The sequence below is a fragment of the Paramisgurnus dabryanus genome, chromosome 11 (assembly GCF_030506205.2).
Source record: "Paramisgurnus dabryanus chromosome 11, PD_genome_1.1, whole genome shotgun sequence".
Taxonomy (NCBI): Eukaryota; Metazoa; Chordata; class Actinopteri; order Cypriniformes; family Cobitidae; genus Paramisgurnus; species Paramisgurnus dabryanus.
In genome coordinates this window covers 24,042,833-24,058,032 of record NC_133347.1, presented here as the reverse complement: position 1 = coordinate 24,058,032, position 15,200 = coordinate 24,042,833, and the positions used below count along the sequence as shown (strand labels likewise).

General features: G+C 38.8%; 1 protein-coding gene across 2 annotated transcripts in view; it reads left to right on the top strand.

Moving 5' to 3' along the window:
* The window catches only part of LOC135729702 (actin filament-associated protein 1-like 2), a 56,947-nt gene that overhangs the window by 26,874 nt on the left and 14,873 nt on the right, over window positions 1–15,200 (top strand). For both annotated transcript variants that reach the window (XM_073816162.1, XM_065247527.2), the window contains exons 4-8: window positions 11,790–11,886; window positions 12,148–12,362; window positions 13,330–13,506; window positions 13,788–13,880; window positions 13,962–14,055. In XM_073816162.1, the coding sequence (XP_073672263.1) occupies window positions 11,790–11,886; window positions 12,148–12,362; window positions 13,330–13,506; window positions 13,788–13,880; window positions 13,962–14,055 (676 nt within the window). The remainder of the gene's footprint in view (window positions 1–11,789; window positions 11,887–12,147; window positions 12,363–13,329; window positions 13,507–13,787; window positions 13,881–13,961; window positions 14,056–15,200) is intronic.

Genomic DNA, 15,200 nt, shown 5'->3' with positions numbered 1-15,200 from the left:
AGGTACAGAAATCGAATTAAATGAGTCATAACACTGTCTTTATTGTATAAATTAAATATATTATTATTTTTAGAGCTATTTGTCTCTTTGTTAGACTTAAGTAGGTTAATTGAGGTTAGTCTCTTTAAATAAGCAGAGACTGGTTTATGACTGTAATCTATACATACACTTAAGACATAAACAAATGTTTTTATTAGAAAAAGAATACTTTGGAGCTAATTTTGTTTATATGTGCCCTGTTAATAACAGAAAGATTTTACGTTCGCTTGTTTGCGTGTCACTCGTGTGTGCACTATTGAGGGCACTTAAACGCGCGCGCGCACACAGAGAACGAAGGCGAATCCTAAACAGCGCAGCAACAACACGTTACGTTGTTTTTCATTGCTTTATTCGGCACATGTATTTTAATGGACTATACAGTATGAGACACATTTGCGCCACTCTCTCTAAAGTTTACACATCAAGAGTTCTGATCTTTAAAGGGCGTACTCACTGTGATGATCACGTCTGGACCGGACACAACCGCATGTGCATCTGTGCGTACTTTAGCGCCTTTTTGCGGTTAAATACATCCACGCTGCATACATGTTGCTTCAGACAAGCACGTGCAGGTCGTGGTTTCTGTTTGCGTCATCACAACATTTCGGCCGTATTGTTTCGGTGATAAAAGTCTTTCGGCCCATTTTCGGCCGAAAATTTTCGGTGCATCCCTAATTAAAACAACAAACCGTTTTTCAAACTGATACCTGTCTTTGCTAAGGGCGCAGTGATAAATAGAACCGTTGGGTTAAGCGGTCATAGCCATGTTTTATCATGAATAAAGCACAGCTATTGACCAATCAGAATCAAGGATTGCAACTAACCGTTTTATAAATGGTGCTATTCAGATTTTCAAAATGTTTGTTTGAATATTCCAGTCTGACAGAGGGACATTAGCTTGACAATGGTGTAATTGCTTGTCAACCAATGGGAGATAGAATAATGTTGAGGAAACCGGTTACAATTCCATCTAATGATGTTAGTGGTGCAGAAATGGCACACTTTACTTTTAAGATAGTGGTTAGGAGAGTTGGATTTGTACTAAATTTGTTTCTCTAACAGAACAACAAGAATGTTAGGGAGTTTGACTTGGGCAATTTATGTTTTGTTTGTGTAGTTTGTGCGTCTGCACTATAGTTTCCTCCTTTAAGTGGTTTGATGAACCTTTGTTGACTCATAATTAATCATTATGAGAATGTAAATGTTTAATCCCAAAGTGAAATTCTTTGGATGTCTTAAGAATAAAACTAAATGAAACTAAATGAGAAAAAATCTGTCATTTGTTTGAGGCACTCACAACAGTACATGCTGTTATGAGGCTGTCTTTCTGTTTTTTTGTACCAAACGTTTGTTTTACGGTGTCACTGTAATAGTGCAATTATACATTTAAAGTACTGAGAAATAACGATTAACAACATTAACTGACTATAGAGTAACATGCATATAATTATGCATAACTTACTGTTATCACTATAGTAGTTACATATAACGTGTTTAACAAAGTCTCTGTAAAATAAAATGTTACCTATACGGCTGTAACGGTGGCATGGTGGCACGTTGTGGTGGTTATAGAATCTGTGTGTGTGTGCGCGCATGCGTGCATGCACACATTGATGCATATAGGCTTATATATAATGCATACATATAATTTGAAATTAAAAAATGTAAGCGAGTATCAGATTTTAGTTTCTTAACAAATGTGCATGTTCATAGCGGGTGTGCCTCATACGTCTTGAAAAGTGAAGCCGCTGGCTCTTTGTTCGCCCCCCACGTGGTTGGCTGCAGTACAAATCATAAACCCCGCTCTCTCCAGGCAAAGAAATGGGATTCTGCTCAAATAAAAAAATGATTTACACTTCCAATAAAATTTTCCAAAAAAAGTTTTGGTCCTTTAAGGTAGTTGTTATAACGCTGATATATGTTCAGTTGTTTAATTTTGTGCTAAGTTTTATTTTAGCTAGTAATTAGATGCTATAGAAACGGGGCGTGTCATTATGATTTGATGTGGTTGAATTGGGCACATGAGCGTTTGATACCGCTTCTCCGTCTCTGGCTCCACAGATGAATCCTTCTGCGTGTGCCTTGGCTCCAAACTGACATTTTTACATAACATGGCAGCGACCATTTTTGGCTTAAATTCATTTAAATGGTAGGAGGCAACATTGGGTCGTCCATCTTTTTTTTTTACAGTCTATGGTTCATAGGCGCCGATTGCCTTTTCGCCGGTGGGTGCTCTTCACAACTTTAAGCAATGCTTGTTACTTGGAAACGGCAATGACGTTCAGGAGAGGTTAGCGCTTGGAAAAGGCGGAAAGGGACACGTTCACATTTTCTGCATGGTGAGGAACATTATTGAGGTTATAATGTTTCCAGTCGTGCTGAAAACGTGTACTGGTAACGCAGATTGATACTTTTTCACAACCTTGATCAAGAGAAAATATCTTGCCTCATTGTTCCGCCCCCAAACCAACAAGTCATCACTAATGTCAGTTGCTTCCACTTGCAAATAACACACTGACTCCTTCCGGTGCACTGGAATGTTTCATTCAATAAAAATTCCCACAATGCAATGCAAAACCCAGTGAGCATCAATGCTGACTATGCTCTCTTACCGGAAATCACTTGACCTTTTCTGAAGCTCTCCAACCGAAAATCACATCAGCCAACTCAATAAACTTTATGAAATGCGACAGAAATTTTATAAAGACAAACATTTGTTTTAGTTTTAAATCGCTAGACAGAAAGGGACCCCAAAATAATATTTATTTAAAATGGTCAATCTTTTATATTTAAAATTTAATTATATTCCTCCAATTTTATGCATGGTTATGTAAGAGAATAATGACAGCGTTTTTCACAATGTACTGTTTTAAATTAAGTCAGAGAGATTTTGGTTTGCCGGTTGTACTGAGTAACAGCTGTGAGAGGTCACAAGGCGCTTAAGCAGCCACGTCACAGCCAGTGTCCCAATGTCAAATGAGTTGGAGTCCTTACCAGTGCCCAAACCTGTGTACACGATATACTGATTCAACACCTCGCGAGCTAGGGAACAAATTGAGACACAGAGTAAGTATGCTGGCATTTGCGTTCACACGAACTAACTTTAAGACATCTCGCTGGGAGAGATTGTACTTTTTTAAATTTTATAGTTTGTGACGTGCACACCACCACGGTTTGCACTTCACCACCATGATGGCCCTGCACCACCGCGATGGTTATGACAACCGTCACAGCCCTAGTGTTACCACCTTTTTTAATAAGATTATAAAATAGTATTTCTCATAAAATGATCAAACAAAGCTCTCATTATAACCTGGTAAATGAAATATCTATCGGAAAATTCAACAACATCCGTTTCTAAAACATGACATATTCTTTGACGTCCTTGGATGCCTTTGCTATCTTCTGAAAAACCTATCTTGGGCTTTCCTAGATCACAGCAATTAAATGTAATGGGAAGTTACCCAATTCCAGAGCCCTGAGCAAAATCAAAAGGTTGTTTGAAAAAGATTGAAGTAAAGGAAGTGAGGGGGAGGGCAATATCTTTGACAGGAAATGCCAGGTTTAAATGGGAGGCCCATCTCTGACCCAGTGCTGCGACGTGATTGGGTAGAAGGGATGGAGCATAGAGGAAGTGGATATTTGGGAGAATAATTATCGTTGTCTACGTGATAGAGACAGTGATGGAGTGATACTGAGATTAACTGATAGGACAACCACACACATGGGAAGGAAGTTGGATGGTGCAAGGAGGATCTCGTGGGAGAGATGAGGTCACCCGCCAAGTGTACGCCAAAATCGTGGGGTTTCCATGCCAACCAAACAGGCTCCGTCCCAAGAGTATCCATGCACCGAGCCCACGAATTGAGCATGTATGGGTGATTTGGATTGTTCATAGTTGGCCATTTCAGGGACCTCATGTATGTTAGTGCTATGTAAAATGAATATGATAATAGTTATTAATTATTGGAGTATTATTATTGGTAGAACCATCAAAGTACCATGGTACCATCACAGTGCTGTTTGGTAATAGATATAAAACACACTCACTCTCTCAAACACACTCTTTTGCACACCTGTAGATTTTCTTGTTTTTTTAAAACGGCCTCTGAGATATGGGCCCCTTTTATTTCGCTCAATAGTCCATAAGATTGGTTTCTGTGTGTAGATGTGGGTAACAGAAAGGTGGGAGGAATTTTACAAGCTTTTTGATTGGTTCCTTCTGTACTTCATGAGGTAACTAAGTAAGATCACTTTGACTGGGTTGAAATGACCTGCATGTATCAGAGTACGTCTTAAAGTGTCTGTAAGATCTCCATGTGGGATGACGGCAAAAGGCGTTTTCATTAAGTTTTATCATGGTTTGTGTAAGACAGATCGCCTCTGATTGTGTAAAGGGGAAATGTGGAATGTGCCGTGAATGTTTTACAGCCTAAACAAGAGTTCAACACCCCCGTCTGCCTCTGCCGCCTGTCCCAAAAACATGTTTAAATATGTTATTGTAGAGTTCAAGCTCTCTTAAAATGTCCATGGTGAATCGTCTCTGGCTGTCACTTGAGGCAGTAACAATGAGGCTGTTTACACTCGGCATTAACATGCCGTTTTGTCGATCGGATCACAAGTGGACGTTAATTGCCAGGTGTAAACGGTGTTCAAAATGTTTTGAATGCGTCCACTTTCGACCACATTCAGAGGTAGTCGAAACCCCTTTCGATCGGATTGCTTTTGTAGTGTAAACGCATATCTGGTCGAATGTGTTCGAACAGCCACATGCGACCGCCTTCCCTCCGCCCATTAATCTAATCTGAGGTACTAAACACAAGTTTTACGCATTTTTCTGACTTCTGCTGTGAACACACGATGTACAGCACTATTTTTAGCCTTTCATTGATAAAACTAAAGTGGCGCTGATCTCCGTAGTTTCGTTTTGAAAGTTGCGCGATCCTATTTCATCAATTGCGCTGAAAATTCAGAGAAAGCTCTTACATACACACATAGAAAACTCCGTGCAGCATGTTTACTTGCTAAACAGGCAGCAGACTCCGACATAATATTAGTTTGCGTCCATATACACTCATAATTACTCCCGCTCGCATTTGAATGACAGCAGAGAGACTCGCCCACCGTCTCACAGACCACCCCCTCACAGTATTCAGGACAAAAGCGGTCGAGTTTCCTGACACTTTTCTCAAAGTTGATTTGTTAGAAGCAGAAAAACTGGGGAAGCATAAAAATGATCAAATAAAACTCTCATTATAATCTGGTGAATGAAATTCTATTGGGAAAATAACTTTATTTCAATTTCTTGAAAACAACATACGTTTCTAAAACATTATGGGCCCTATCTTGCAGCCAGCGCAATTGACTTTGTCAGTGACGCATGTATCATTCGTATTTTGCTCCGGCGCACAGCGGGTTTTTCCCTCCACAGACGCACGTCGGCAAACTAGGGAATGAACTTGCGCTCCCTGGGCGGTTCAGCGCAAAAAAGGAGGCGTGTTCCGGCGCAAACCATCCCTGGTGCTATTTTGCAGTTTCAAAAAACAATTGCGCCACTGACCAGAAAAAAAAAGTTTAAAGTCAGTGGCGCGTTGCGCGTTGTTCATTATGCTATTTTAAGGGCGCATGCTTGACCATAATGTATAGCGTGCACAACGCGCACACACTTTGCATCTAATCTACACAGATGCAACAGTTATTTTTGCAAATCATAAATTGTTACAATAAAAAATATTAACACATGAGCTAAGAGGAATCATAGTGGTGAGCATTGTGGTGATAGTTTTTATTTATTGTGTGGCTGCGTTAAAAAATTCTCATGCAAATAACGATTAAAATATTTTCATAAGTTTGTTGTGTGGCTGTATTATGTTTTTTATGTAAATAATAATTAAAATGTTTTCATAAGAAACCTTAATGTATATGAACTTGAGTAAGTGTACTTTGGGGTTGGACCTTGCTTGCGTTTCTTGGGTCCGATTTCAAAGCCCCCAAACCCTTTCAGCGGTGAGGGTGGACGCAGCGATGTCCTCTGCTGGCGTCAGGTGCTGTGTAGAGGCAGATCCACCTCCCGTTACACGGCGTGCCCGATTTATGCTGGCAAGCTTGGGATTCCCCCGTCTCCTGACATAATTGTACTTGGAGCAACGATGGGGATGCCAGCTGATGAGACTGTGGCTATTTCCTCTCACGCCTGTTTAACCCACGCTGATTTGGGCGGGTTTCTCCTATCCCCATACAAAACAACTTCTCTGCCTTTGACTGCTCTTACAAGAACGTGGGTCTCCTCGGCTGTAAACCGCTCCTGGCGTGCGCCTGGTAAATCCGTCATAATAATAGCAACCCGCCATGGAACTTGCGCCCTTGCGTTTAAAGGGAATGTTGGATAGCGTTCTGATTGGTTTATTTGACGTTACGCCCAAACCACACCTATGAATAATGAACCTACTTCAGACCAACCCCTTATTGATTTGCGCCCGACGCAAGAGTTATTTCTCACGCCGGGAAAATAGCAACAGCGCCCAAGACCCGCCCACAAACTCACTTGCGCTTTGCGCTTCGTACTTGCGTTTCAGATCGTTAAAATAGGGCCCTATATATTCTTTGATGTCCTTGGATGTCTTCGCTATCTTCTGAAAAACCTATCCTGGGCTTCAAGTCTTGTGGAGTCCATGCTTGGACGGGTCGGGGCTGTTTTCGTGGGAAAAAGGGGGACCTACACAATATTAGGCAGGTGGTAATAATGTTAGGGATGGGAATTGATAAGAATTTAACGATTCCGATTCCATTATCGATGTTGCTTATCGATCCGATTCCTTATCGATTCTCTTATCGATTCTCATTGGGTGAGGGAATAAGTACAAATTTGTATGTTTGTATAAACTCGCTTTAATATCTGTTCAGAAGACACAGAACAGAGTATACACACATTATGTGTAGCAACCTCATGAACCAGTAAATGTGATAGGACTAGGAATTAATAAAACAGAACTAGACTGACATAAAACCTGCAACTTTTGGTCATGCATGCATTTGTTATTTTCTTTTAAAGACATGATGCTGGACAAAATACAGCAAATAAACCTACCGAAATGCAGAGGCATCTACTGTGGTAAACGGATGCAAACCCTTTACCACAAACTTAGTCACTGCTCGGCAGAGGGGGACACTACTTCAGTATTTTAGTTTCATTTTCCAAGCATCTGTGCTTTATCAGAGTGTTGTCTTGGAAAAAATTACTTTACTTTACTAACAAATGTTCACTACATTCTAAAGCATAGAATCATACTGTGTATTTATATTGCATATTAAAATTGATTTAATACATAATTACATAAAAATTGTGTACTTTTACTTTTCTTGAGTAAAAGTACTTTTTACTTAAGTAAAAGTAAAAAACATTACTAGATTTTTAATGTACTTAAATATTAAATATAAACCAAAAACTTGAAATTATGAAATGTAGTGGAGTTAAAATTATGATAATATTTGGAATGTATGTTTTCGAAAAAATACAAAAACACTGATAAAATACAAATACTTGAAAATGTACTTTTAAGTAGAAATACTTGAGTAGTGTCCACCTCTACTGCTCGGTGAAATGTGTTTATCCTCGCCTCGGTCATTTTATTCCTCCCTGCCTCTATAAACGGAGTAGCTAGAGGTCCACGAGATACTTTCTGCAATCTCTCTGAGCCAGTGTGAGAGCCAGCCAGACTCTGGCCGTCAGCAATTTGATGGACAATGACACCGGATATTATCCGTATAGTAAAAGTTTACATAATGAAATGGCGCTCACATTAACATTAACACATTACCTTCAGATGGCGTCCCGTTAGCTCCGCTGGTGCTTGACTCACTGGTGGTGTTGTGTATAGTGTATCAAGCACGCGACAGTCCTGCAACGCGACCGTATTGTCTTATGTTGCGTGAAATATAAGTTACTGATTCAACTGTTTCAGTGTTTCGCGAAGCCTCGCTCTGCCCACCACAAAATATAACCAAACTTTGGATCGTTCTACCTCGATGCAATGTTTGCTGCGTTCTAAACCAAAACAACACAGCGTGTGTGTAACGTCATTTGCAACGAGCGGAACCGATAAGCGGAATCGTTAAGCAGGCATGCTTACGGTTCAAAGGAATCGATTCACTGGGAACCGGTTCTTAAGTAGAACCGGTTCTCGATTCCCATCCCTAAATAATGTTATGGCTGATTGTTGTATATGTATTTATTTGGTACCAGTATGCACATTTGAGGTACAAATATGCACTATGGTACAACACTGTAAAAATGTTTAACTTAAAAATATTAGTTAAAATTAATAAAAATTTTAACTTTTTTGAGTTAACTAATATTTTTAAAGGGACAATAAGTAGGATTTACCCCATCTAGTGATGAAATTGTATTTTGCATTCAAACGAATAGTGCTCTCTAGCGCCTTGCTTTTCCAAATGCGTGTTGCAACTACGGTAGCCGTTATGTAATCTGATCTCCTTGTCCATTGCAGCTGGTTCACGTGTTCTGAATGAAAACACGTTGTGAAAACGCATTGGTAGGCTAGTGCTTTTTGTCCCTCTCTGCTATTAAAGTTTATCAATACGGCGGAACGACATGGAAGCCTCCTTGGACTTACCCGTTCAATGAAAGTTAAGAGAAGAAATTCTAAGCTTACAAAGAAAAGTCAGACCACTGGCACTGCCACTGGCAGAGGTCATTTGACACCAACAAGGACATATTTATAAATAAAGACAATGATTTTGATTAATAAAACACTTAAAACCCTACTTACTGTTCCTTTAAAGGAACATTATGTAGGATTGTGGCAAAAACTGGTACTGCAATCATAAAACTTGTGGCTAAAACGGGTACTGCAATCGCAAAACTGTTTTTTAAATGACAATATCCTGGCCGGACCACTGTTGTCAGTGATATAAGTATTTGAAATGAAAATGATTCCTTAATGTCTAGTGACATATCAGGGCCATTTTATGATTAATTGATATACATTTCTTACATACTGTTCCTTTTAGTTAAATTAACTTAAAATTTTAAGGGAACCAGGTAACGTACTTTATTAAGTTAAACCAACAAATCTTTTTATAGCACCTCTGAGGTACTATTATTGCATTGCACAAACATCACTCTAAAAATGGCTGGGTTAAAAAATAATCCCATGCTGGGTTGGAAATGACCCTGTTGGGTTGTTGTTATGCCACCATTGGGTCAATTTTAACCCAGCATGTATTGTGTTCGGTCCAATATTTACCCATTATGGGTCAAAAATAAGCCAGCTATTTTAAGAGTGATGAGTATTTTGAATGTATAAACAAAACAAAAAACTTCCACACACATTGCAGTTTGATCTGCAAAGGTTTGGTCTATGTTGTTGTAAAGACCCTTGTCACACTCTTAACACTTGATGATTTTGATCTGTAGCCAACTCAATACTTGGTTCTTATCATCCTATCACCCCTACAAATGTTTTTGAGCCTTACATTAAGTTTTTCTTCTCTCTCTCTATCCCTCTTGCTCTCACACACTCATGGGCACACAAAAGCTCCTTTCATCTTTCATTCACAGATATGTATCTGATCCCCAGAGCTGAACATGCTTTCAACCACAACCACGCCTCCCCTCAAATATGAGAGGGGGTTAACAGACAGAATGAAATTGTACAAAGATTAAAGACAAGAACATTTTCATTAACATTTTACAATTCATGAGTTAAACACCCACCATCCAACAAACAAATAAATTAAAATAGGAAAGTCACAGTTGTGGGTGATACATTTTCTGTGTAAGTCATTGTAAGGACAAGTAAGAAGGCTAGTATAATTTAGTAAAAAATTCATGAAATGTCTGTTTAAGTAAGGGATAATGTAGAGGCAGCCGGTAGTTATTGGGAAATAAGCCCCGACAGTGTGATCAGGACCCGACGCGAAGCGGAGGGTCTTGTATCACACTGAAGGGGCTTATTTCCCAATAACTACCGGCTGCCTCTACATTATCCCGCTTATTACACGGCTACTTGCCACATAAGAAAAAAAACTGGACATGAATATGAAATTGAAACATTTTATTGGCATATTTGTTTTAAATTAACATTTTTATCCTTCCGCGAAACTTTGCACAGATGCATAAAATGATCGTAATACCTTATTAAGATCCTCTGCTTCATACTTGTCTGTCTCCATTTTTTTCTCTTTTAGCCAGTCTTTGAGAAGTTTTAATGCCAATTCTGTATTTTTTTGTGTGTTGGCTTCGTAGCTGTCATGCTCTATTTTGTCAAGTTCAGTCTCAGTAAGCTCTCTGTGTCTTGTCGTGGTTGTCGAGTGTTTGTCACAAGATGGCGCCAAACAGACAGTAATCTTTATTGATCTTTTTTGGCGCGGAACGATTTTACTCGTGCAAGTAGTCCGGCTATGCGTTATTATTTTGGAGCGGTTATTATTTGAAAAGAACGAACCTGCAAATGTCTCAACTGACCAATCAGAATCAAGCATTCCAGAGAGCCGTGTAATAAGCTCTGTTAACAAAATGTTTTTATAACATGGCATCAATTACTGTACTATAGAAAAGTACTAGACTTCATTGTTTGTGAATAAAAAATGTGACCCTGTAACTTTACATTTAATTTACAAAAACATTTTCTAAAATAACTGAAAATATATTTGTCTGAAAAATGATGGACATATGCATCTGGGACAGCTTGGGGGTGAATAAATCATGAGTTTAATATCATTTTTGGCCGAACTATCCCTTTAAGTGAATTCCATACATCTCTGGGTGGTAAAAACAACATCTCCCATCATTCTACTCTCCTTCGCAACCTTATTGACATTTGCCTTTGTTATTGTGAAATAGTGACCTCTAGTAGTGAAAATTGACTTATTAATCCTTTAAATGAATTTTATCACTTAAACATCACATGTTCCATTACAAAAAAGTACATCTGGTACTTATACAAATCTAATTGGTAATGTATAACCAGAAGTTCTGCCACCTGGATATGTAGTCAAGATTGTAAACAGATTTCTGGTCAAATAACTTTGACATATTTTACAATATTTTTACATTTTACATACATTTCTTATTTTTATATTGAATATTAAAAGCATTGTGTATAGTTGTATGCATTGAAATTGAACAACCCGACTTGAGTAATACAAGATTTATGAACTAAAAATCTTTACTCTGTGCTCTCTGCTTTTGCTTTCCTGTTTTGAACTCTCAGAAACCTTTGTTTTAGTTGCACTCATTTGCCCTCAGCGCCCGACGACAAATTACTGACCCCAGTACAGACCACAGCCATTGTCTGTCAGCTGTGTTTCTCCAGAACCATCTGCACCACCATCATAAACACTATGAACTGACTGACCCTTTCACCCACAGCTGAAAACATACACATCACTCTGTCCTTCTTTAAACCCAAACCTGATTTCAAAACTCAATACGAAAAGATTATTTTCACAAATATTCTTCTCAGTCTAAGTCTGACATACAATGTTTATCAAATTCAGGTGATGTGTTTAGGTGTCTGTGTTGTGGGCACTCGATGATGTGTGATTGCTCTGAGCAGCGCGTCTCAATGTGGTTAAATGGCACTTCAAGGTTGGCTAATGGGTTTAAACTAAAGCTTAGTTTGGAGTGTGTATAAAACTAAACTATTTTTAGTCATGTTTGGTAATGTTTTTCAGACCAGTGATGTCCTCACTATAAAAATAAATTTCGTATGTGTGTGTGTCTTCAGTCGGTAGGTCCTGCTGTCCCCTCACAACCTCCGTGTATAGAGGATGAGGACTGCTATGAGGAAGCAGAACCCTTTGTGCCGGCCAGAGAGTCTACAGGTGAGAACAAACGCTAACTACAATGAAACAAACATGAAAAGAAATATCAGAAACAGCTTCAGCTGAAAATATTATAAAGTTATAATAAATAATATCCTTACTTTTCCTAGCATTGTAATGGCATCAAATAGTAACCAATTATTTGAAGCCCATCCATCATCCAAAAAGGAATCCATATGACTCCAATGGATTAATAGTGTCATTTGAATTGACACAATCATTTTTTGAGTGTATTATTAAAACCTCATGTCTTTACCTCAGATAAAGTGGACTCAGACAGCAGTCACTATGAGTCGTATGGTGAGGAGGACGATGATGAGTTTGTGAAGGACAGAGCTCACTACATCCGGTGGAGCTCCTCTCAACCCTGCTTAAGACCGGTGCCGGAGTCACGCATCTGTGGATACCTCTGGAGGAAGAAGTGGCTGGGCAAATGGACCCGTCAGCTCTTTATTATTAAGCACAACTCACTACTGGTAAGACCACATCCCAACTTATATAGTACCTCGTATTAACAAGTGCTAAGCCGTGGGACACAGGTAGCGCTCCGTATGTCAAATGCTCTAAAAACTTTACTAATACTCACAATTGATTCCAATTAAGACTCCATACACATTAAAAATATGAAGCACATACAAATATTAGGTGATTTAGGATACACTTTACTAAGACTATGTTATAATGATAATAACAGTAATTGAGTATCATCATTCAACTTGGGATTATTGCCATATTCCAGATGCTTGCTGTCTAATGCATGGCCATGATTCACTAGGTTTTGCACCAGATTTCTTGTCTGCATTGATCTGTTTGTTATTGTAAATAGTTTTTTATCTATGTTGTTATCTAGATTTAAAGGGCACCTATTATGCAAAATTCACTTTTACAAAGTGTATGGGCAAAAAATGTGTGTTGGCAGTGTGTGAACACAATCACCCTACAATGAAAAAAATCCAACCATTTTTTTAATCCACATTAAACCAAAGTAGTCTCATTTGACATGCCGTTTGATTCTCTTGTTAATGTGATGTCACACTGATAAAGCCCCGCCCATGACCACTGACTGACAGTCCTGCATTACCATAGTTTCTGCCCTCAGCAAGTTTAAGCTGTCCGGCATATCTCAATATTGTCATTGTCGCATCCTGTATTCACAGGAATCATTTTTTTCAAGCGAAAACGTTCACTATCTTTTGGTAAGGGAATGAGGAGCAGTAGCTCATTTGCATTTAAAGGTACAGACACGAAAACAGCACATTTTTGCTCCCACCCAAATAGAGGCGTTTTGGACATTGATCTGTGGGTTATTTTGAGCTAAAATGTCGCAGACACATTTTGGGCACACCTGATACTTATAAAAATTAGCATAATAGGTTCCCTTTAAATTAGAACTATAGCTTAGTTATACGGTAGGTTTATATAACGCATTATTATCCCTGGCAGTGTTATAAATGTGCTAAAGACCTGTACCCTCTGCTGGAGCTCGACCTGACGGGTTGCTACGTGGTCTACAAATCCAAACACAACAAGAAGATGCGGTATGAGCTGAAAGTGGTGGCCGGTGCCGAAACGCTCATCATGGGCTTCCAGAGCAGCACGCAAGCTGAGGAGTGGAGGAAGGTCTGATCGCAAGAAAACTCGTACCTTTAAACCTGACTTACATTTACTTAAACCTAGCCACGTGTTATTTATCTGTGTTAGTTGGTAAAGTATACTTGGAATGTTAACTTAGTTGGTAAAGTATACTTGGAATGTTATGGGTCTGATTTTCATGGAACATATACAGATTAAATTAAATATATACTGTTGCTTGAATGCAGTGTAAATTGCTTTGGATAAAAGTGTCTGCTAAATGCATAGATCAGAAAATGTAAATTACATTATTCTTGTCTCATTTATAGGTTATAGAAGAAGTGAGCGGTTCTTCCTATTACGAGCCTGAATCCCAAAGCTCTTTGACCATTCTGAAGAGTGAAAGACTGGACTCTTGCAGGGTAACACAGGCACCTTCTCACACATCTAAATGTTTAATTAATGTTTTGGTTATTCATCTCTCTCTTGCTCTTGATCTGTAGTCAAGTACAGTCCTCCATACAGATTCAGATGAAGAAAAAATCTCCAGTTTACCCTCTGCAGGCAGCATCTTGGAAAGCAAAGACAAAAACACAGGTGAGCACCCACACTTTCACCTCTAAATGCATTTCATTCACAGAAAGGGACCCGACATCAATTTCCCTTTTGAAAAGTCGTTCAGGTGGAGCATGTTGAAAGATAACATGAAATCTTTAATGTGTTTTAAATAAGTAAATTCAATCAGTTTGAATTTCATGTTTACTTAAACTTTAATACCATTATGTCCCACTGTTATTCATTCCATAGCTGTTTGCTTTATTATAAAGAAGTCTAGTGTGTGTTTGCGCTGTATAGCCCCATACGCAGCCACGGACTATTAACACAACTGTGCTATTGTTCCACTCGCGAGTGTTTTTGTGTCATTCATTAGAAGCTAAATGCACCACATGCCGCACAGGACACAGGCTGGGTGTTCAACACTATGCCATTGTTTATGAATGGATTCCTGTGAGATTTGATTGTCACCTTTGACACCGGGGTGACAACCACTGAAATGACCTTGGACGTTTGGTTTGTAAATAGACTGGTATTTAATCGCAGCTTTGTGTTTATGGAAGCGCATATTTGTTTACGTGGACGAATCGCTGTTCAGTTGAAAAAGTATGCAGGAAAGTTGGAACTAGTCTGATTGTTGAAATGAAATTGAAGCTTTTTAAAATGTCTCCAAATGGATACGTATTACTACGTTTTTCTGTTTTGAAAATGTAAGATCAATGATTGGATCCATATGTTGTGTTTCACTGAATAAGTTAAATGGAAAACTTTGAAACTAGTTTGTTTTTGTTTGTTTACGTTTACACAAGTGTGTTCTTTTTAGCGTGTAAGACCAGATTTGAACATTGCAAGTTTTTTATGGGGTACTATGCAATTTGGATTCAAAGTAATTGACATAAATCATAGGATTATCCAATATTGTGTGTACAGTTGTGTTCATAATTTTCCTTAACGTACACCTTTGCACCTAAAGGGCTCTATCTTACACCTGGCGCAATGCGCGACTCAAGTGTCTTTTGCTAGGTTCCACCCTGCGCAATGATCATTTTCACGTTTAGCGCCACGTTGATTAAATAGCAAATGCATTTGCGCCCCCTTTTGCGCCCATGGGCATTCTGGTCTGAAAACGAGGTGTGTTCAGGCGCATTGTTGGCGCATTGCTATTTTGAGGCAACTAAAATAGACTA